Genomic DNA, 22733 nt, shown 5'->3' on the forward strand with positions numbered 1-22733 from the left:
AACAGAGAGCTTATGAGAGGATGCTATAATGGGCTGGGTCTCTTGCTGCCATGGAGCCGCATCATCGAAACCAGGGCGACAGCAAGCTTGTCTCGGCCAGGAGCGGAGGCCGCGCCTCTTACCGTAACCTCTGGGATACAAACTCCGCTGGGAGCTGGAGGCCGAACCCCGGCCCGAACAGCGGAGCAAGTGAGGAAGTCGCTGTGATTTCCGCGGATGAATATTGCACATAGGGTAAGGCGCGTATATCCACCGCCCAAGCTGCTATTAAGTGTATTTGTAACTGACAGAAGCTTAAAAATACTTATTCATCTTAAAACTAATAAAACCGAAAAATTGCGAGTTTGATGTTGAGTTGCTACCGTGGTAACGAGACGGTTTCCCCTCCCGCCGCCCTGCCTTTCGCCACGTCCCTGTAGATTCACCCAGCACCGGCGGCCTTAGCAACGGCCAGGGCCCCCGCGGGCGGCCTTAGCAACGGTCAGTGCTCCCGAGGGTGGCCTTAGCAACGGGCGGAGTGCGGCCCAGGGACGGGCGAGCGAGTAAAGCTGTGCCAGCCCAGTGAGCGGACTTTGTAGTTACAGTAAGTGTTACTCAGGTGTTGCCAAGTAACAGCCCACTCTCATTCACTGTCTCGTACCCCAGTTGCTGCCTTTTTCAGTCGTTCTTGGGATGTGAGCGTCGCTGGCAAGGCCGCTATTTATTGCCCATCCCCAATGGCCTTGTGAAGCGGGTGGTGAGCCGCCTTCTCGAACTGCTGTTTGTATCATGAAATGTGACATCTGTCTGCTGCCCCGCGCCCATCCCCTTAATGTTTGACTATTTTCACATAGTTGCACAGGTACAAAGTGAAACCATAAAGGCTGGAAATTTGAAAGGAGAATGGAAAATGCTGGAAACGCACGGCAGATCCGTGGCTGGTATCTTTTAATGAGCCAGGTTTTTAGCCCTGCGATAACGTGATGTTATGGAAAATACCACAAGTTGGGAAATTTATGCTGGGTTTATTTATTTAAAAAAAACAGCCACGACAGGGTCAACCAAACATTGGTCAAAACGAGTCTTCAGAAAGTTTATAAAGATGAAGAGAAATGGGGTAAGGTAGAGTGGCTTACTGAAGGATTTCCGAAGTGTAGGACAGAGGTGGCTGAAGGCTATGTTATGATTGATGGGGCAAAGGGAGGAGGAATCTAAAAAAGAAAAACGGTGTGCTTGGGAATAGCGAGATAGGACTGGAGAAAATTGAACAGATAGGATGTGGCAGAAACTTGGAGGGATTTAAACACAAGGATGAGGATTTAAAATTTTTGGCCTGGATTTTGCAGTGATAATGACCGAGAGACTGTCAGTGTTCGTCGTCATCACTATTGAAACTGACAGCAATTTCTGAACTGCACATTTGCAGAATAACAGGGCAATCCAGAAGTTGCTGTCAGAGATTCTATGATTCTCCAGAGGTTGCGCTGTTGAGGCAGCCCCAGACTGCGATCATTGGGAAATCCATTGAATTGATGAGAACTTCCACTCTTATGCTGTTAGTGCTGTAAAGACCTTTGAAAAAGGTACATCTTGAATGAGGTGGAACTAGGTTTTTAACAGTGTACTAACTTCATAATTACTGCAAAATACCCTCCCTGGCCCTGAGAAACTAATTTTATATTTGTGGAACGTCTAATTTCGCCACAATAATAAATTCTACATTTTGTTTTAAAAATAAAGTTTGTTTCTATTTTAAAGTTCTATTCTAAAGTTTCTATTTTAATCCAATCATAATTTATTTTGTTATCTGAAAATTTAAAATTAAAATGGATGATATTAAGTGCTTTTTACTTCCCGTTTTACTGTGTGTGAATACTCCAGTATGATTGGTTGCTTACCTGCTTGCTGACATCACAACTCCTACATGCCAAGAGATCCCCTTGACTTGGCAGCAGATTTAGACTGCCATGGGGAAAGGGAAAACCACAGTAAGAGATCGCTAGCTTTCTTTGAGGTCAGTGGTTAGCACCATTCCATCGCCACTACTGCAAAATCCAGACTTACGTGTTGGGGAACTGGGAGCCAATGTAGGTCAGAGAAGACATGGGCGATTGGTCAGGGGGACTTAATGGAGGATAGAATGTGTGCAGCTGACTTTTAGACAGGTTGGAGTTTACAGAAGGTGGAGGATGCGAGGTCAGCAATTAGAGTGTTAGATGAATCAAGGTTGGATGTGATGAAAACTTGTATAAGATTTCAGTGGCAAAGGGGCTGAGGTAGAAGTGGGAGGTGGGCAATGTTGTAGAGATGGAAGTATAGGGTTTAAAATTCAGCATAGACCATTCCTAAATCTGAATATTGACTTTTTACTATTGACAATTTGTATACGAACTAGTGAGGCATTAATTTTAAACTTCATACGTGGATCAAAGGCTACAAAGTCTGTATTTAAGTAGCCCATAAACACAAAAAGCATGAGCACATCTGCGTAATTATTGGTACTTTGAGGATCTACTCCGTGTATATAAAGACATTGGTATTGATCTGTTGGAAAGTTAATTTTATTTATAGTTTTCACTAGAAATACTGGAAAGCTGTTGGAAATGTGTGATGCTGTTCATGAAGATGTTTCTCCTGTTGTGCCAAATCCCAACAAGGATAGCAGTGAGCTAACTTCAAATGTGTGCATAGACTTGAAGGAGCAACCAGGTAAGCAAAAAAAACCTTACAATTATTTAGCTCCTTTTACATCCTTAGAATCTTCCAAAGTGCTTCACAGCAATAAATTACTTTTGAAGTGCAGTCACTCTTGTTTTTGTTGGCAAATGTGGCAGATGGTTTTAGATTAGATTAGATTAGATTAGAGATACAGCCCTGAAACAGGCCCTTCGGCCCACCGAGTCTGTGCCGAACATCAACCACCCATTTATACTAATCCTACACTAATCCCATATTCCTACCAAACATCCCCACCTGTCCCTATATTTCCCTACCACCTACCGATACTAGTGACAATTTATAATGGCCAATTTACCTATCAACCTGCAAGTCTTTTGGCTTGTGGGAGGAAACCGGAGCACCCGGAGAAAACCCACGCAGACACAGGGAGAACTTGCAAACTCCACACAGGCAGTACCCGGAATCGAACCCGGGTCCCTGGAGCTGTGAGGCTGCGGTGCTAACCACTGCGCCACTGTGCCGCCCATAAAAACCAGCAATGAGATGAATGGACAGTTAATTTGTTTTGATTGTACTGTTTGAGGGAAGACTCCCTGGCGTTCTTCGAAAAAGTATCATGGCCTTGGTTTAAAGCCTTATCTCAAAGACCTCCAACAGTATTTTTTTTTATTCATTCATGGGATGTGGGCATCGCTGGCCAGGCCAGTATTTATTGCCCATCCCTAATTGCACAGTCTCTCAGTATCACTTTGGAGTATCAACCTAGATAATGTGCTCAAGTCTCTGGAATAGGGCGTGAACCCATTACCTTCTGACTCAGAGGTGCGAGTGCTACCATTGAGCCAAGGCTGAAGTGCAGGTGATATCTGTATAACTTCTTTTAAACATGGCTGCGATTGCAGACAATGCAACCACTAGGTGGCGCAGTACTTGCACATGCGTAAATGCAGACCTCAACTGGATCGTCAGTGTCTGCCACCTTCAGGCAGCTGCCAAGATTAAAGATGGTGTTGCTCAATTTATCACAGGAAATGCTTATGGATAGATTGTTTTAGCAAACTAACCTTAAGTTGGATGGAAGCCCAGTAATAAGCTGTATAGTTATAGGATACTAACTGTAATCCTCAGATCCATTTAATATTCCAGTAATCCTATTAAATACAAAAGGAATTTTATGATTGAATTTCCATTGGAAGATAGTGAATTGGCAACCCAATCAAAAATCGGGCAGAGTATAACATGTGCTGCCAATTCGTTATTGTGATTCGTTTATATGACTGACCAGGACTGATTTCACCTGAGCGCAGCTACTAGCTCCTGCCCCACTGGCCGCTCTCCCCCCTCGGCTACTTGCTTTCACGCCCCTGCCCCACCCGCCGCTCGCTCCAGATCTTGCTGCTCCCCACTACTCCCCTGGCTGATTGTGCCCTGCTCGCGCCACCCCGTTCCCCGGTCACTCGCTCACTTCCCCCCCCCCCCCCCCCCCCTCCAGCTGCTAGCTCTAGACCGCGCCGCTTCCCTCCTCTCGGCCACTCGCTGCAACATTTGATCAGTCTCCACGTGCCGCCCGAACAAGTAAAGCGGGCCACAAGGAGTGAGGTGGGAGCGAGTGGCCGAGAGGAGGGAAGCAGCATGGCCTAAAGCTGGTGGCTGGAGGGTGGGAGTGCAGGAAAGTGGGGAGTGAGTGGCTGGAGAGCAGGGTGGTGCGAAGCGAGGAGAAATTGGCCAGGGGAGTGGGGGAGCAGCGAGGTCTGGAATGAGCGGCTGAGGGGAGGAAGCGTCGAGGCCTGGAGCGAGTTGCCAAGGGGGGAGAGCTCCAGCCTCAATATCCCATTCAGCTGCTTCCTCCAGTCAAGTGGAGGGCTGGATATCCGATGACACTTTAGCGTGCATGCGTGAAGATGGACCAGGCGCGGATAAGTGATGACATTGACGCTGCGCGATGACGTCATCCCACGCATGTGCCACATAGTCCTGGCAAGATGTAGCTGCTTACATGCGCAACTTGGCCCACTCTGATGATGACAGCGGGCTGCTGCGTTGTCAGGAATCACTTTGTTTAAACATAGATAACAAGCTTGTTTTTACAAACATCTCGTAGTACAAATCAGCTACAAAACTAGTTTAACCTCATCCTTACAAAAGCAAAATACCGCGGATGCTGGACATCTGAAATAAAAATAGAAAATGTTGGAACTACTCAAAAGGTCTGGCAGCAATTATTAAGAGAGAAACAGACTTAATGGGCTAAAATTTATCGGGCTGTTTGAGACAGCAGCAGAGCCGGGGGACATGAAATTAGGACGGAATATGGCAGACAGGAAGTCAGATGTCATGACAACCCTTCCGGATTTTCTAGTCAATAGCCAACATGAAGTGCAGTCTTCGCATGTTCATGAGGCCACACTTAGAATATTGCGTGCAATTCTGGTCGCCACACTACCAGAAGGACGTGGAGGCTTTAGAGAGGGTACAGAGGAGGTTTACCAGGATGTTGCCTGGTCTGGAGGGCATTAGCTATGAGGAGAGGTTGGAAAAACTCGGATTGTTTTCACTGGAACGTCGGAGGTGGAGGGGCGACATGATAGAGATTTACAAAGTTATGAGCGGCATGGACAGAGTGGATAGTCAGAAGCTTTTTCCCAGGGTGGAAGAGTCAGTTACTAGGGGACATAGGTTTAAGGTGCGAGGGGCAAAGTTTAGAGGGGATGTGCGAGGCAAGTTTTTTACACAGAGGGTGGTGAGTGCCTGGAACTTGCTGCCAGGGGAGGTGGTGGAAGCAGATACGATAGCGACGTTTAAGAGACATCTTGACAAATATATGAATGGGAAGGGAATAGAGGGATATGGGCCCTGGAAGTGCAGAAGGTGTTAGTTTCGGCAGGCATCAAGATCGGCGCAGGCTTGGAGGGCCGAATGGCCTGTTCCTGTGCTGTACTGTTCTTTGTTCTTTGAGGCGGGAAGGTAATTAAGGAAGTTAAGATCCCAAGTGAAAAAAAAATTCTCCATTTTGAATTTATCTGATGGCACACGGGAACTGCGGGGCTTCAGAGCCTCTCCTGGTGAAAGGAGACAAGGAGGCAGGAACTCAGTGTTGGCTTCACTGGGAAGCCATCGGGTGAGGCAGCGCCTCTTGGCAGGAAGGATAAAGGAAAGGGGGCATCGGGAAAGACTATAAGGAGTGAGGGCCAAGGTGCCAGCACTGTGGAGAGTCACACCAGGGTGGCATTGGGGCAGGCCTTGCACTCATGGTGGCCAGGTGGGTGATGGTGGGGCTTGTTCCCACTGTTCACCTCCCAACTGGAAACAGCAAGTGTTTTTTTTTGTTACTGGTGTTTTAACCGCTGATATTTTATTTGCCAAATAAACAGACAGATGACAGGTTTTCCTGTAGGTATAAAAATATTTATTTTAAACAAATCCCAAAATGATTGCGACATCACTCACTCACACATTCACTCTCACACACACTCTCAAGAGAAGATAGAAAGAAAACTACAGGGTAAGAGGAGTTCAGAGATCAGTTTGTAAAAGTCTGTTGTTTCAGGAATAACCTGTGGAATTTTAAAAGTTGCGGGCCAGTTTGTGGGTTGTCCGGTATTATTTGGGCTTTGCAGTCTCCTGGCTGTACACTTTGGACTGAAGACAGTGCTGATGTCTTGGGTCAATTTTCACTGGTAGAAAAGTCGTCCCTGCTGTAGCTAACTTCCAGCTTGTCTAAGCAGGGTTCAACTGTAGTGGCTGGGAATGATCTCTCTCTCTCTCTCTTGCTCTTGCTCTCTCACTCTCGCTCGCTCTCTCTCGCTCACTCTCTCTCTCTCTCTCTCTCTCTCTCTCGCTCACGCTCTCTCTCTCTCTCTCTCTCTCTCTTGCTCTTGCTCTCTCACTCTCGCTCGCTCTCTCACTCTCGCTCGCTCTCTCTCGCTCACTCTCTCTCTCTCTCTCTCTCTCTCTCTCACTCTCTCTCGCTCACTCTCTCTCTCTCTCTCTCTCGCTCTCTCTCTCTCTCTCGCTCTCTCTCTCTCTCTCACTCTCTCTCAGCCTTGCTGGAATTCAAGATGGCTTTATTGTTGCATTGTGTGAGCTGAGGACAGACCAGACTGATTTTTTTTTTATTTCCAAAATATATTTTATTCATAAAAATCTGCAAAAATTACATTGCCAAACAGTTTCAAACAGCACCAAAAAATACAAACATTGCAAGGGAGATCAGTTTCCTTCTATACTATCATGAGTTTCTTCACAACCCTTCCATTTCACTATTGTCATGCCAATTACAGTTTTACATTTACAGCAAAAGAAAATATTAACGATACAGTTCGAGGGGTTTCCCATGGATCCAGCCCCTCAGTCCAGCTTGGTGGGGGGACCTTACACTGTGGTCTTTCCCCATTGAGCCTTTGCTGCGGCTGCCCCAAGCTTTAGTGCGTCCCTCAGCACGTAGTCCTGGACCTTGGAATGTGCCAGTCTGCAACATTCGGTGGTGGACAATTCTTTGCGCTGGAAGACCAGCAAGTTTCGGGCAGACCAAAGGGCATCTTTCACCGAATTGATAGTCCTCCAGCAGCAGTTGATGTTTGTCTCAGTGTGCGTCCCTGGGAACAGCCCGTAGAGCACAGACTCCTGTGTTACAGAGCTGCTTGGGATGAACCTCGACAAAAACCACTGCATCTCTTTCCACACCTGCTTTGCAAAGACACAATCCAGGAGGAGGTGGGCGACCGTCTCTTCCCCACCACAGCCAACGCGGGGGCACTGTGCAGAGGGGGCGAGACTTCGGGTGTGCATGAAGGATCTGACGAAAGGGCCCTTCTCACCACCAGCCAAGCTACGTCTTGGTGCTTGTTTGAAAGTTCTGGTGATGAGGCATTCCGCCAAATGACTTTGACGGTCTGCTCGGGGAACCATCCGACAGCATCCACCGTCTCCTTTTCCCGTAGGCCCTTGAGGACATTCCGTGCAGACCACTGCCTGATGGACCGGTGGTCAAAGGTGTTTTCCCGCAGAAACTGCTCCACGAAGGATAGGTGGTACGGCACGGCCCAACTGCATGGAGCGTTCCGCGGCAATGTGGCCAAGCCCATCCTTGGCAACACCGGGGACAGATAGAAGCTCAGCACGTAATGACACTTGGAGTTTGCGTACTGGAGGTCTACACACAGCTTGATGCAGCCGCACACGAAGGTGGTCATCAGGATGAGGGCCACGTTGGGTACATTTTTCCCGCCCTTGTCCAGAGATTTGAACATTGTGTCCCTCCGGACCCGGTCCATTTTAGATCCCCAGATGAAGCGGAAAATGGCTCGGGTGACTGCCACGGCACAGGAGTGGGGTATGGGCCAGACCTGCGCCACGTAGAGCAACAACGTGAGCGCCTCGCACCTGATGACCAGGTTCTTACCCACAATGGAGAGAGATCGCTGCCCCCACATGCCCAACTTTTGTCGTACCTTGGCTACTCGCTCCTCCCATGTTTTGGTGCACGCCCCGGCCCTTCCGAACCATATCCCCAGCACCTTCAGGTAATCTGACCTGACGGTGAAGGGGACAAAGGATCGGTCAGCCCAGTTCCCAAAGAACATGGCCTCGCTCTTGCCGTGGTTAACTTTGGCTCCCGAGGCCAGTTCGAACTGGTTGCAGATGCTCATCAGTCTGCGCACGGACAGCGGATCCGAGCAGAAGACAGCGACGTCATCCATGTACAGGGAGGTTTTAACCTGAGTGCCTCCGCTGCCTGGGATTGTCACCCCTCCTATGCTCGCATCCTTCCTAATAGACTCAGCAAAGGGTTCAATACAGCAAACAAACAAGACCGGGGAGAGAGGACAGCCCTGTCTGACTCCAGATTTGATCGGGAAACTTTCCGATTCCCACCCGTTGATTGAGACTGCGCTACTGATGTTTGTGTAGAGCAGTTGGATCCAATTGCAGATTCCCTCCCCAAACCCCATTTTGGAAAGCACGTCCATCATGTAGGTGTACGATATCCTGTCAAAAGCCTTCTCCTGGTCCAGGCTGATGAGGCAGGTGTCCACCCTCCTGTCCCGTACGTAGGCGATCGTATCCCTGAGTAGCGCGAGACTATCAGAGATCTTCCTGCCGGGTACAGTACAGGTCTGATCGGGGTGAATCACCAACTCCAGAGCAGATTTGACTCGACTGGCTATGACTTTGGACAGAATCTTGTAGTCAACATTAAGCAGTGAGATGGGCCGCCAATTTCTGATTTCTGCCCTCTCCCCCTTCTGCTTGTAAATGAGGGTGATGATGCCTTTCCTCATGGATTCTGCCATGCTGCTGGCCAGGAGCATACTCTCGTATACTTCCAGGAGGTCCGGGCCGACCCAGTCCCACAGGGCCGAGTACAACGCGACCGGTAAGCCGTCGCTCCCGGGAGTTTTACTCGTCTCGAAGGACTCGACGGCCTTTGTCAGCTCGTCCAGAGTTAGCGGCTTGTCCAATCTCTCCCTCCTGCTGTCATCTAAGACCTCTGTGATAGATGACAGGAAGGACTGGGAGACTCTGCTGTCTGTGGGCTTCGCGTCATACAGCCCAGCATAAAAGGATTTGCTGATCCTTAGTATGTCGGACTGCGAAGACGTTACCGAGCCATCTTCTTCCTTCAGGCTGCTGATAACAGAGCTCTCTCTGTGTACCTTTTGGAAGAAGTAACGCGAGCACGTCTCATCCTGCTCGATGGAGCGGACTCTGGACCGGAAGATGATCTTGGAGGCCTCCTTGGCAAAGAGCGAGGCCTGCTGGCTCTTCACCTCTTGGAGGTCCTCTTTGACCTCGACCCCCATTGACTGCAACCGGAGTAGATTTTGCATAATTTTCTGGAGTCGGGACATTTCCCTCTGTCTCTCTCTCGTCCTCTGAACACCTTTGTGGATGAAGAACCTCTAGATGTTCTCCTTGATCGCTTCCCACCAGTGAACTGGAGACTCAAAAAGGGGTTTCACGGTCCTCCAACCTTTGTAATCCCTTTTGAGTTCCTCAACGTTCTCTGGGGTCAGCAGTGTAGCATTGAGCTTCCACGTCCCTCTGCCAACCCGCTGGTCGTCCTGTAAGTGACAGTCGGCCAGTAAGAGGCAATGGTCGGAGAAGAACACCGGCTTGACGTCGGTGGATCCGACCGTGACAGCATGGGACACAAACAGGAAGTCAATCCTGGAACGGGCAGACCCGTCCGATCTTGACCATGTGTATCTGCGCTGCGCTCCATCTGCAGGTTTGCTGAAGACGTCGTGCAGTTTGGCATCTTTAACTGTTTCCATTAGGAATCTGGACGTAGCGTCCAGTTTGCTGTCGTCACTGCCGGATCGTCCAGCCGCATCGATGATGCAGTTGAAGTCACCGCCTAGGATGATCGACAGACCAGACTGATGATGTTGTCTCTAGTTCTGTCCTGAAAGGACTCCCCCTTTGTTCCTCAAAACAATTACCTTTTAAGGTGAATTTTTACAAGGATTGTCTTCACCCATGTGACTTCATGTTTCAGCCCTAGCTGGGCTGTAGAATGGCCTTGATGATGGTCCCATTCTGAGAAGATGAGGGTGGTTCACACTCCATTGTAATGGAGGTATTCAGTGATGAGAAGTCTGTGAAATGTCTTGTCTTATTGTGTTTGAGTATAGCTTATATCCACGTGTGATTATCTGTCACATTTCCATGAAGACGGGCTTAATTGGTTTTCAGTCTTAGACATGGATGTGGATTTGAGTGTGAGATGCTGAGGTCATGTGTTTTGTTTTGCATTTTGTTGACAGCACATGTACCAGTCTCTTTAAAATTGTTCCAGTTTTTTATAACTCTTCAGTTTGGTTCTGTATTTTCATCGCTGCACGTCTGGTGAACGTGATTTCTTAAACGATAAGAGATTAGAAAGTGTAGATAAACAAAGGGACCTGGGTATCCTTGTCAGCAAGTCACTGAAAGTTAACATGCAGGTGCAGCAAGCACTTAGGAAAGCTAATGGTATGTTAGCCTTTATTGCAAGAGGATTTGAGTACAGGAGTAATGAAGTCTTGCTTCAACTGTATAGAACCTTGGTTAGACCGCACCTGGAGTACTGTGTACAGTTTTGGTCCCCTTACCATAAGAAGGATATTATTGCTATAGAGGGAGTGCTATGAAGGTTCATCAAACTTGTTCCTGGGATGGCAGGATTGTCCTATGAAGAGTGATTGGGGAAACTGGGCCTGTATTTTCTCGAGTTTCGAAGAATGAGAGGTGATCTCATTGAAACCTACAAAATACTTAAAAGGGATAGACAGGGTAGATGCAGATAAAATATTTCCCCTGGTTGGGGAGTTGAGAATCAGGGGACACAATTTCAAAGTAAGGGGGAATGCACTTAGGACAGAGATGAGGAGAAATTTCTTTACTCAGAGGGTTGTGAATCTTTGGAATTCTCTACACGAGGGCTGTGGAAGCTCAGTCACTGAGTATGTTTAAAGTAGAGATTGACAGATTTCTAAATACCAATGACATAAAGGTATATGGGGATAGTGTGGGAAAAAGGCATTGAAGTGGATGATCAGCCATGATTGTATTGAAGGTGGAGCAGGCTCGATGGGCTGAATGGCCTCCTCCTGCTCCTATGTTCCTACCAGCCACGGCTTAACTACCTGCAGATGTCCAAGCGGCAATGTCTCTGAAGACTGCACCTCTCTAGGGAGGCCGTCAATAATCTGTGTGGCATGATAAAGGGTGGAAGATGGCAGGATCCTCAAGGACACATTGTACAGCGAGCTCGTCACTGGTATCAGACCCACCGGCCGTCCACCGTTTTAAAGATGTCTGCAAACGCGACATGAAGTCCTGTGACATTGATCACGTCGTGGGAGTCAGTTGCCAGTGATCGCCAGAGCTGGCGGACAGCCATAAAGGCGGGGCTAAAGAGTGGCGAGTCGAAGAAACTTAGCTGTTGGCAGGAAAAAAGACAGAAGCGCAAGGAGACAGCCAACTATGTAACAGCCCCGACAACCAATTTTATCTGCAGTGCCTATGGAAGAGTCTGTCACTCTGGAATTGGCCTTTATAGTTACTCCAGGTGCTGCTCCACAAACCACTGACTACCTCCAAGCGCTTATCCATTGTCTCTCGAGACAAGGAGGCCAAAGAAGAAGAAGAAGATGATACAGGATGAGCTGAGGCTCATTGAACTTGGTGGGCACTGGATGCCAGTGGCGCTGAAGGTCACCATGGCACTAAACTTCAATGCTACCAGACCGTTCCAGGGATCCACTGGAGATATGTGCAGAATCTCCCAGTCTGTGGCACATTGGTGCCTCAAGGAGGGCACCAATGCCATGTTCAGGAGGGCTGGTGACTATGTGCCCTTCTGCACTGATCCAAACAGTCAAGCTGAAAGGGCTTTAGGATTTGAGGCCATTACTGGATTCCCTCAGGTGCAGAGTGTGATAGAGTGCACGCATGAACAGGGAGACAATGACGTAGTGGTAATGTCACTGGCCTAGTAATCCAGAGGCCCTGGCTAATGCCCTGGGGAGATAGGTTCAAATCCCACCATGATAACTGGTGGAATTTAATTCAATAAATGAATAAGTTATTTAATAAGAATCTGGAATTGAAAGCTAGTCTCAGTAACGGTGGCATGCAATTGTCATCGATTGTCGTAAAACCCCTTCTGATTCACTAATGTCCTTTAGGGAAGGAAATCTGCTGACCTTACCTCGTCTGGCCTACATGTGACTCCAGACCCACAGCAATGTGGTTGACTCTTAACTGCCCTCTGAAATGGCCTAGCAAACCACTCAGTTGTCAAGGGTAATTAGGGAATGCCAGCCATGCTGCATCCCATGGAAGAATATAAGAAAATGTGTCCATCAAGGCTCCCATGGACCAGCCAGTTGTCTTCTTCAACCTGAGGGGCTTGCACTATCTCATTGTACAACTGGTCTGTGACCACTGCAAACAGATCTTACAGGTGCGTGCATGATTCCTGGGAAGCAGCCATGGCACATATATACTAAGAGAGTTCCAGGTGCCAGACCTTTTCCGTGCCACTTTGTGCCTTCACGGATGGGTCCTTGGAGACCAGGACTACCCACTGAGAACATGACTACAGATGCCTGTGAGGAACCCACACATGGGTGCAGAGGAGAGGTACAACACTTGTCACGGGTCAACCCGAGTGACCGTCGAGCAGGCCATTGGTCTGGTGGAGCCCTGCATTATGCCCTGGCGAGGGTCTTGTGCATGGTAGTGGTTTGCTGTGCACTACACAACCTGGCCCTACAGAGGGGAGAGGCTTTGACCAGTGAGGATTTTGTGGAGCGAGATGTCTCCTCTGAGGATGAGGAGGAGGATACAACCCAAGCAGTACCAGATGAAGGGCTCCATGCACAGTAGGAAAGGCGCTATGAAATACGTGCAGGGGAGGCACAAGACACCTTTATACATTCATGTTTCCTTTGAGCCTTACCACCTTTTGGAACCACAACATTAAAGTCTTACCTTTAATCAGCCCTGTTGTTGTCTCCTTCCTTCTGCACTGCAGCACCCAGGTGCACTTGGCACAATGGCAGTACTGAAGCTTTGAGCGCTTGGGGCTTGCTCCCTCGCTTCCAGGCCCTTGCAAGGAAGGTTTTATAGGAACTCCCAAAGGGAATCAACAACAGAAAGGAAATGTTTTATTCCACATAACAACCATTGCACCAATTCCTTTTTCTACAGCAGTATCACCTGTGATCCTCTAAGTGCATCTAGTTGTTCTTTGTACATCTTTTCTGGGTGCTCCTACATGGTTCTCCCCCTGTGCTATCAGCTGTGGGAGAGGCAGGCCGCTGACCTTGCTGCCCCCTGGCTTGGAATGGCCTTGGCAACTACCCTTTGGCTGCCTGAGGCTTGGAGGGCCCCGGCGCACTGAGGGCCTCCTGCAAAGGTGCAGGGTCAACCTCTGTCAGCGGGTATGATGGAGGTGCTGACGTCACTGGCAGAGGGGCTTTGGAGCCACTGTCCGCACCAGGAGCACCATGAGAGGAACCTCCAAATGCAGAAGGCAGCTGGCCCTCTTCCGCCCCCCCCCCTTGCAAGGTACTCATACCTCTCTGCTGACCTGAGAGGAATGTGGACCTGGGGGATACTCCAGGTCCCTCGGGCCCCCTCTTGCCTTGCCACTGCTGAATAGAGCTCAAAGACAAAGCAATGGTGTGCAGGTCTGTGCACATCTCCAGCAGGCATTGATTGGTCTGCTGGATTTGGCTGTCTCTGCGAGTTGCCAATTTCTCAATGGAGGAAGCCAGACTTGTAATTGGCAGAGACAGTGCAGCACCCAAGTCCTGGATGGACTCCTCCATCGTCTGTGCTTAGATACGCAGAGCCTCTGGCATCTCTGCTAGATGCTGCCTCACCTCTTGCTGCAGCTGCAGCATTTTCTGTTACTGCTAACACCTGAGGCATGTCATCAGCCTGGGCCTCAGCATGGATCTGGCCTCCTATTGCCAGTGCGGTGGGCTGTCACAGCCTCTGTCAGCTGCCCTGGCACATCTGTGCTGTGCTCATCATGTTGACTACCCATTGATGTGAAAGTACCTGCGCTGGTGTAGGGTGTGGGGGAATGATGCGATGGTAAATCCGCTGAGGCTGCCTCCTGCTCCTCAGATGTGGCTGAGTGTTCTCCAGCCTCTTGAACTCCTCTGTCTTCATCTTGACCTGCTTGAGAAATCATAGATGTAGAAGGATTAGGTTCCGCCCATCATCATATTCCTACCACCCCAAAGGTGCCTCTCCATCGATGCAGTGGATGCACTATATGGCTCTTTGGCACCAGTTAAATCCTTGTGCTCCAGGAGATGCTCACTCACTCTCTTGGGTGGGTGCCCTTGTCTCACCATCAACTATGGCGCGGCCACCTTGTTACAATGCCAGTTCCATGGCTGCCTCCTCCTCCACCGGTGCTAGAACAGATAAGGCACTCTACTGCCAGAATTAACACACTCCTTCCTGTTGTGGGCAGTCAAGAACACAAGAAAATAGGAGCAGGAGTAGACCATATAGCCCGTCGAGCCTGTTCCGCCATTCAATACGAACATGGCTGATCTTAGTCTTCAGCAGACACAATGATGAATGAGGTTAGTCTTCCAGTGGGTAAAGGCCCCAGACATCTGATGATGATAGTCCAGCGGGCCATGATGAAGCACACATATGTCTCCTGCATATGGCCACTCTTGAGGGACTAGGCAGTGGAATGCATTGATAGACAGGCACTTCTCACTGAGATGCAGCCATGCCTCATGCCCATTGCCGACTCCAGAATTCCTTTGCCATGGCTGGGTGGTCCCTTCCTGAGCACCAAATGCATTCTCTCCCTCTGATGCAAGTAAGCCCAAAGGGTTGGATTTGAATGGAACACTCACCTTGGCAGATCAGATCAGGTCACTGACCCTTTTCCAGCACTGGATCCAGGTACTTGGCGTACCTCCATGAATGCTGACCTCCTCCACTATCTTGGTCCAGGCTGGCTTGGCCAGGCGGGCTGGTCTCCTCTTCCCACCCCTAGAGAAGAGGACCTCCTGCCTTTCCCTTGCAGCCTGGAGCAGCGTCTGTAGGGAGGCATTGCTGAATCAGCAGGCTGGCAGCTCTTAGTCCCAGCAGTGTCACCAGGAGCGGTGGCCACTTCTGGGACTACACCCAGCCATTGGAGGCAACAGGAAGGATGCGTGGAGGTAAAGGAGGTAAGGTTTTAAGGCCTTGCCGGGGACAATGTGGGGTGCGGGGAGTGTTGTGCGCTGGGGATAGTTGGGGCTTCAGGGGCGGCTCTCCGTGGGGCACAGGGTGCCCAATCAGGAGGACCCCACCAGCCCACAAGAAGGCCGCCTAGTTTTACCAGGCAGGCTTCTTGGGGTCTTTGCCATCCAGCCGCCGAGGGTTAAATACCCGCAGCAGCAGGAGGAGGCCCTTAATTGGCAATTAATCAAAAAATCAGGTGCTGCTCCTCGAGCTTGCGTTGATGTTCACTGGCACACTGCAGCAGGCCAAGGACAGAAATGTGGGCATGAGAGCAGGGTGGGGTGTTGAAATGTCAATCAACCGGAAGATCGGGGTCATGCTTTCGGACTGAGCGCAGGTGTTCCGCAAAGCGGTCACCCAATCTGTGTTTGGGCTCCACAATGTAAAGACGTGAGCAGCGAATGCAGTATACTAATTTGAAGGAAGTATGAGTAAATTGCTGTTTCACATGGAAGGAGTGTTTGGGGCCTTGGATGGTGAGGAGAGAGGAGGTAAAAGTGCGAGTATTACACCTTCTGCGATTGCATGAGAAGGTGTCGTAGGAAGGGGACAAGGTGTTGGGGGCAATGGAGGAGTAGACCTGGGTGTTGCAGAGGGAACAGTCCCTTTGGAATGCTGACAGGGGAGGGGAAGAGAAGATGTGTTTGGAGATGGCTTCATGCTGGAGGTAGCGGAAATGGAGGATGATCCTTTGGATGTAGAGGCTGGTGGGGTGGAAAGTGAGGACAAGGGAAACCCTGTCGTGGATCTGGGAGGGAGGGAAATGAATGAGGGCAGAAGTGCAGGAAATGGGTCAGACACGGTTGAGGGCCCTGTCAATCACAGTGAGGGGGAATCTTTGATTGAGTAATCAGGAAGACATATCAGAAGCGCTGTTGTGAAGGTTGCATCATCAGAGCAGATGCGCGGAGACAAAGAAACTGGGAGAATGGAATGGAGTCCTTACAGGAGGCAGGGTGTGAGCAAGTGTAGTCAAAGTAGCTGTGGAGTTGGTGGGTTTGTAATGAATATTCGTGGACAGCCTATCCCCAAAGATGGAGACAGAAAAGTCAAAGAAGGGAAGGGAAGTGTCGGGATGGACCGTGTGAAGGTGAGAGAAGGGTAGAAATTGGAAGCAAAGTTGATGAAGTTTTCCACTTTTGGGAAGGGGGCCTGAGTAGGACAGGAATGAGGAATGTTCAACATACCCCACAAAAAGACAGGCATAACTAGGACGCATGCAGGTACCCATGGCAACACCTTTTATTTGAAGGAAGTGAGTGGAGTTGAAGGAGAAGTTGTTCAATGTGAAAACAAGTTCAGTCAGGCAGAGGAGGGTGGTGGTGGATGGGGATTGGTTGGGCCTCTGTTCAAGGAAGAAGCGAAGAGCCCTCAGACTATCGTGGTGGGGGTGGAGGTATAGAGAGATTGGACATCCATATTGAAGAGGAGGCGGTTAGGGCCAGGAAACTGGAAATTGTCGAAATCAAGTAGGGCGTCAGCAGAGTAACGGGTGTAAGTGGGAAGGGACAGGACCAGTAGTGTGAATGGTTGTTTTCGGACTGGAGGATGGTATACAGTTGTGTTCCATGGGGGTCAGTACTAAGACCATTGCTTTTCTTAATATATACTGATAACATAGACTTGGATGTACAGGGCACAATTTCAAAATATGCAAATGACACAAAATTTGGAAGTATAGTGAACTGTGAAGAGGATAGTGATAAACTTCAAGAGGACATCGATTGGAGGAATGGGTAGATGCATGGCCGATGAAATTTAATGCCAAGAAGTGAGAAGTGATGCATTTTGGTAGGACAATGTGAACAATGTATTTATAAACTGAGAAATTGAGGAGTTGGTCCACTATAGAAATCTGATACAGTTGATGAGACTCTTGTCTCTGCCAGAAGATTGTAGGACATTGTAAGACATCACTCCTGAGACCTACAGATTGCTGATTCATGTGTGAGATTTACGAGAAATTACAGAAGACACCCAAGTTTCGTTATTCAGATTTTATTATCGTTTAAAACTGATTCACAACCACAATCGCTATTACTATAAATTCGAGCAGCACACCAATAATGTTTCAAGATACAATCACCCCTTGGTTGATCAGTCCAACTTGGGTTGTAGGCCTTATAGGTGAGATGTCTGGCTGACGAACCTGTTCCATCTGAGGTACTGATGTCTTCTTGTCACCATCTTTTATACAGTTCTTGTTCTGATCAGTAAATTCCCATCATGCAAAGGCTGTGAGGGGTGTTCCCTCCAAAGGTTCGGCTTGAGTTGTCTGAGCTGTTAATCTTTCAAACATACATATTCTGTGAGTTGCTCAGTCAGAATATACATTGTGCAAAACTTGTTAACTTGTGTCCTGTCTCCTCTCAATGGCAGATGTTGGATGATCGCTTTAACAATGATGTCCCTTTCAGAACTCAGTATGCCAATGAACTAAATACCAGGATACAGTCATGTGACTAGAGTCCATAGTTTCTGCACTGTAACACCCTGGACAATGGTTCTGTGTATAGTTTGCTCTGTATTGTATATATTAGTTTAGCTGTAAATAAACCTTCCAGAGATCTTCAAGGAACTGGAATCCATGTACCTCATTGTGTTGCTAAGATAACACAAAGAAACTCATGACAGCAAAAGTCTCATTTCACAACCTTTTGGAGCTATCTTCAATGCAAGAAAACTGGGGAATAAGGGAGATGAGCTGAGATCACAGATTGACACATGATATTAAAGCTATTGCTGAGACTTGGTTGAAAGAAGGGCAGGAATGGAAGCCCAACATTCCTGGTTACAGGGTTTTCAGATGAGATAGGGAGGAGGGAAAGAAAGGGGGAGGGGAGGGTTGCAATATTGATTAAAGAAGCAATTATAGCTGTGAGGAGGGATGATATTGTAGAAGGGTCATCAAATGAGGCCATATGGGTTGAACTGAAGAACAAAAAAGGGGCAAACACACTACCGGCAGTGAATATAGACCTCCAAACAGTTAGAGGGATATAGAAGAGCAAATATGTAGGCAAATCTCTGAGAGTGCAAAAACAAGAGGGTAGTAATAGTGCAGGCTTTCAACTATCCTAATAATAACTGGGATGGAATTAGTCTGAAAGGGAGCGGAATTCTTAAAATGCATTCAGAAGAGCTTTTTTTTTTTAGCCAGTATGTAGCAAGCCCAACAAGGGAGGGGCAATAAAATGAAGAAATGCTGGAAATACTCAACAGATCTGCCGCATTTGTGGAGAGAGAAGCAGAGTTAACGTTTCCGGTCAGTGACCCTTCATCAGAACTGACAAATATTAGAAATGTGAAAGGTTTTAATCAAGTAAAGCAGGGGTGAGGCAAGAGATAAGTGTTGATAGGACAAGGTCACAGAGAATAACTGAACAGAAGGTCATGGAGCAAAGGCAAACGGTATGTTAATGGTGTGGTGAAAGACAAAGCGTTAATACAGAGAGGGTGTCAATTGACAGAAAAATGAACAGCCCTGGCCCCAAGCACAAGCATGAAAAAAAGGTGGGTACACACAGTAGAAACAAACTAAACAAACTAAAATAAAATAAACAAATAAAAATAATAAAGCAAAAAGAAAAAAATAACTAAAAATAAAAAGGGGGGGGGGCCTGTCTTGCTCTGAAATTATTGAACTCAATGTTCAGTCTGGCAGGCTGTGGCATGCCTAAATTGGTAAAGGATAAAGATAGACCTGTAATAAAAGTTCTCAATTGGGGGAAAGCTAATTTTACGAAGCTCAGTTGTGATTTAGTTGAACTGGACTGGAAACAACTATTTGAAGGTAAATCAGTGCCAGATCAATGGGAAGCATTCAAGGAAGAGATGGTGAGTGTTCAGAGCAAGTATATTCCCTTAATGAAAAGGGTGGGATTAACAAATCCAGAGCCCCCGGATGACAAGGGCTTAAAGGATAGGATACAGACAAAAAATGGAAGGTTATGATAGATACCAAGAGCTCAATATTGCAGAAAACCTAAAGGAGTATAAAAAATGTAGTGATGAAATTAAAAAAGTTACGAGAGTGCTTTTTTTTTAATAAAGTATGTTTTAAGGATCTACAGTTGAATTATGGACATTAATTCATCTGGAATCTTGAAGAGATGTGAGCTTTGTTTTTTTTTAAAGATGTCACCAGAGGGTTCCTGGATTTGGCTTGTAAACAAGTTTTCCTGGAAGGCACCTGTCTGTGCATAATCAGCAGGCATTGTTTTTGACTTGGGGAGATGTTTACGAAAAAGTGACAGGTCAAAATATATAGAGGTCAGGAGGCTTGGCTTCTGGAATGTTTATAGTTTCAGTTTGAGCTGTTACAACAGACAGTTTGTTTTTGCATGCCAGAAGAACACCCAGCTCATCTCTTTCTCTTGAAAAGAAATCCTGCATAGAGTGTGTCAGTTTCCTATTTCCAACTGTATTTGAAGAAATCCTGCCTATTGAATGTGTGGGAACTAAAAGCTTGTTGCCGTATTTCTGATGTAAGACCTATCTGAAGCCTCTCTGGCTGCATTTCTTGGAAAGCCTACCCAAACTGATCTTCAGCATTGCCTCGAAAGAACTGTTCTAGGACGATCCCAGTGACAGCCATCTAGATGCATTTGGGATGCCAAACCAAAACCAAGGACAAGTTTTCCACCTAAGTGGTACTGTTTTGTTTTCTTTGTAACAACACTATAAACAAAAATCCCTTTATTTTTTTCCCAGTTAACCTGTGTATGGATGGGTCGGTGTATGTGGAGGGGGGGGGGTGGTGGCGCTAGGATAAATAAGGGGCTTTAATATTTCAATCTGTGTCTGTACGTTTACTTCATTATTGGTTAATACTTGTTTTATAATAAACTGATAATTTTGTTGATTATTAAAGAAACCTGGTTGGTGTGTTTTATTGTGGGGCAAAATAGAATATAAGATTGACTGTATCGATAAGTGGAAAAATTCAAACATATATCGTGACCTGTGGAGAAGTGGGACTAGAATAAACGGTGCAGAGGGATCTGGGTGTTCTTGTACATGAAACACAAAAGTTAGCATGCAGGTGCAGCAAGTAATTAGGAAGGCAAATGGAATTTTGGCCTTTATTGCTAGGGGGTTAGAGTTTAAAAATAGGGAAGTCTTGTTCCAACTGTACAGAGTGTTGATGAGGCCAAACCTGGAGTACTGCACACAGTTTTGGTCCCCATATTTAAGGAAGGATATACTAGCATTGGAGGCAGTTCAGAAAAGGTTCACTAAGGATAAAGGGGTTGTCTTATCAAGAATGGCCTTTATTCATTGGAGTTTAGAAGAATGAGAGGTGATCTTATTGAAACATATAAGATTCTAAGGGGGCTTGACAGGGTAGCTGTTGAGAATATGTTTCCACTGGTGGGGGAATCTCGAACATAGTCACAGAATAAGGGTCATACATTTAAAACTGAGCTGCGAAGGAATTTCTTCTCTCAGAGATTGGTGAATCTCTGGAATTCTTTACCTCAGAGAGTTGTGCAGGCTAAGTCACTAAATGTATTTAAGGAGGAGGCAGATAGATTTTTGAAATCTCGGGGAGTCGAGAGTTATGTGCAGCAGGCCCGAAAGAGGAGTTGAGGCCTGGGACAGATCAGCCATGATCTTATTGAATGGCAGGGCAGGCTTGAGGGGCTGAATGGCCTACTCCTGCTCCTTTTTCTTATGTTGTTATGCACTCCTCCCACCTCGGATGTAACAAAAAGAAAATTAGGAAAGCGAAGAGAGGACATGAAAACAATATTGGCAAGTAAAATCAAGGAAATCCCAAAGTTTTTTTTTATAAGTACTTAATGAGTAAGAGGATAACTGAAGAAAGAGGGTAACGTTTGTGTGGAGGCGGAGCACGTGAATATGGTTCTTAATGAATGTGTCTATTTTGACAAAAGAGAGAGATGATACCGAGGCAATCAGGGAGGAGCAGTGTGAAATATTAAATGAAATTAACATAGCGAGTGAGGAAGTATTAAGGGGTCGATCATCTTTGAAAATGGATCAATCCCAAAGCCCAGTTGAAATCCCATTAAGGTTTCAAGAGTAGAAATAGCAAAGGCTCTGACTATCATTTTCCAATCCTCTCTGGCTATAAGCTTGGTGCCAGAGGACTGGAGGACAGCTAGCATTGTACCATTGTTTAAAAAGTAAGAAAAGGGTGGACCAAGTAGGGACAGGCCAGTCAGCCTAACCTCGGCGGTGGGAAAATTATTGGAATAGTTCTGAGGGACAGGATAAATCTTCATTTAGAAAGATATGGATTAATCAAAGACAATCAGCATGGACTTGTTAAGGGAAGATTGAGTCTGACTAACATGGTTGAATCTTTTGAAGAGGTAACAAGGAGTGTCGATGAGGGTAGTGCATTTAATTTAGTCTATAAGGATTTTAGCAAGGCTTTTGATAAGAGCCCACAGGGCAGACTGGTTGCGAAAGTTAAAGCCCATGGAATGCAAGGCAAAGTGGCAAGTTGGATCCAAATTTAGCTCAGAGGCAAGAAGCAAAGGGTAATGGTGAATGGGTGGTTTTGTGACTGAAAAGCTGTTTCCAGTGGGGTTCTGCAGGGCTCAGTACTAGGTCCCTTGCTTTTTGTTGTATATATAAATGAATTGGACTTGAAAATAGGGGATATGATTAAGAAGCTTGCAGGTGATACAAAAATTGGCCCTGTGGTTGATAATGAAGAAGAATGCTGTGGATTGCAGGAAAATATCAATGGACCAGTGTGGTGGGTGGAACAGTGGAAAATGGAGTTCAATCTGGAGAATTGTGAAGCAATATATTTGGGGAAAGCTAACAAGGCAAGAGAATACACAATAAATGGTAGAATACTGAGAAGAGTAGAGGAAAGAGGGATCTTGGAGTGCATGTCCACAGATCCCTAAAGGTGGCTGGACAGGTAGATAAAGTGGTTAAGAAGGCATGCGAGATACTTGCCTTTATTAGCTGAGGCATAGAATATAAGAGCTGGGAGGTTATGCTGGAACTGTACAAATGCCTGGTTAGACCACAGCTGCAGTACTGGGTGCAGTTCTGGTCACTGCAACATATGAAAGAGGTGATTGCACTAGAGAGGAGATTTATGAAGATGTTGCCTGGACTGGAGAAATTTAGTTATGAGAAAAGATTAGATAGGCTAGGGTTGTTTTCTTTGGAACAGGGTAGGGGAGACTTAATTGAAGTGCATAAAATTATGAGTTGTCTAGATACAGTGGAATAGAAAGGCCCTATTCCCCTTGGCTGAGGGGTCCATTACCAGGGAGCTTTAGCGGGGATTCGAGGAAAAATGTTTTCATTCAAGGGTGGTAGGGATC

The 22733-nt window shown here is 47.1% G+C and overlaps 1 protein-coding gene and 1 long non-coding RNA gene across 10 annotated transcripts in view; one reads left to right on the plus strand and one right to left on the minus strand.

Annotated features, from left to right (window-relative positions):
* The window catches only part of axdnd1 (axonemal dynein light chain domain containing 1), a 344655-nt gene continuing 321922 nt past the window's right edge, over positions 1 to 22733 (plus strand). For 8 of the 9 annotated variants that reach the window (XM_068037454.1, XM_068037449.1, XM_068037453.1 and 5 more), the window contains exons 1-2: positions 481 to 583; positions 2551 to 2688. In XM_068037454.1, the coding sequence (XP_067893555.1) occupies positions 2583 to 2688 (106 nt within the window). In that variant the 5' untranslated portion in view covers positions 481 to 583; positions 2551 to 2582. Of the gene's footprint in view, positions 235 to 480; positions 584 to 2550; positions 2689 to 22733 lie in introns of those variants that run through there. The other variant, XM_068037450.1, reaches the window with a different exon arrangement.
* Positions 17445 to 22733, minus strand: part of LOC137372941 (uncharacterized) — a 31132-nt gene continuing 25843 nt past the window's right edge. The window contains exon 3 of the long non-coding RNA XR_010975531.1: positions 17445 to 17702. This is a non-coding gene — a long non-coding RNA (uncharacterized lncRNA). The remainder of the gene's footprint in view (positions 17703 to 22733) is intronic.

The sequence above is a fragment of the Heterodontus francisci genome, chromosome 8, assembly GCF_036365525.1.
Source record: "Heterodontus francisci isolate sHetFra1 chromosome 8, sHetFra1.hap1, whole genome shotgun sequence".
In the NCBI taxonomy this organism is placed as follows: Eukaryota; Metazoa; Chordata; class Chondrichthyes; order Heterodontiformes; family Heterodontidae; genus Heterodontus; species Heterodontus francisci.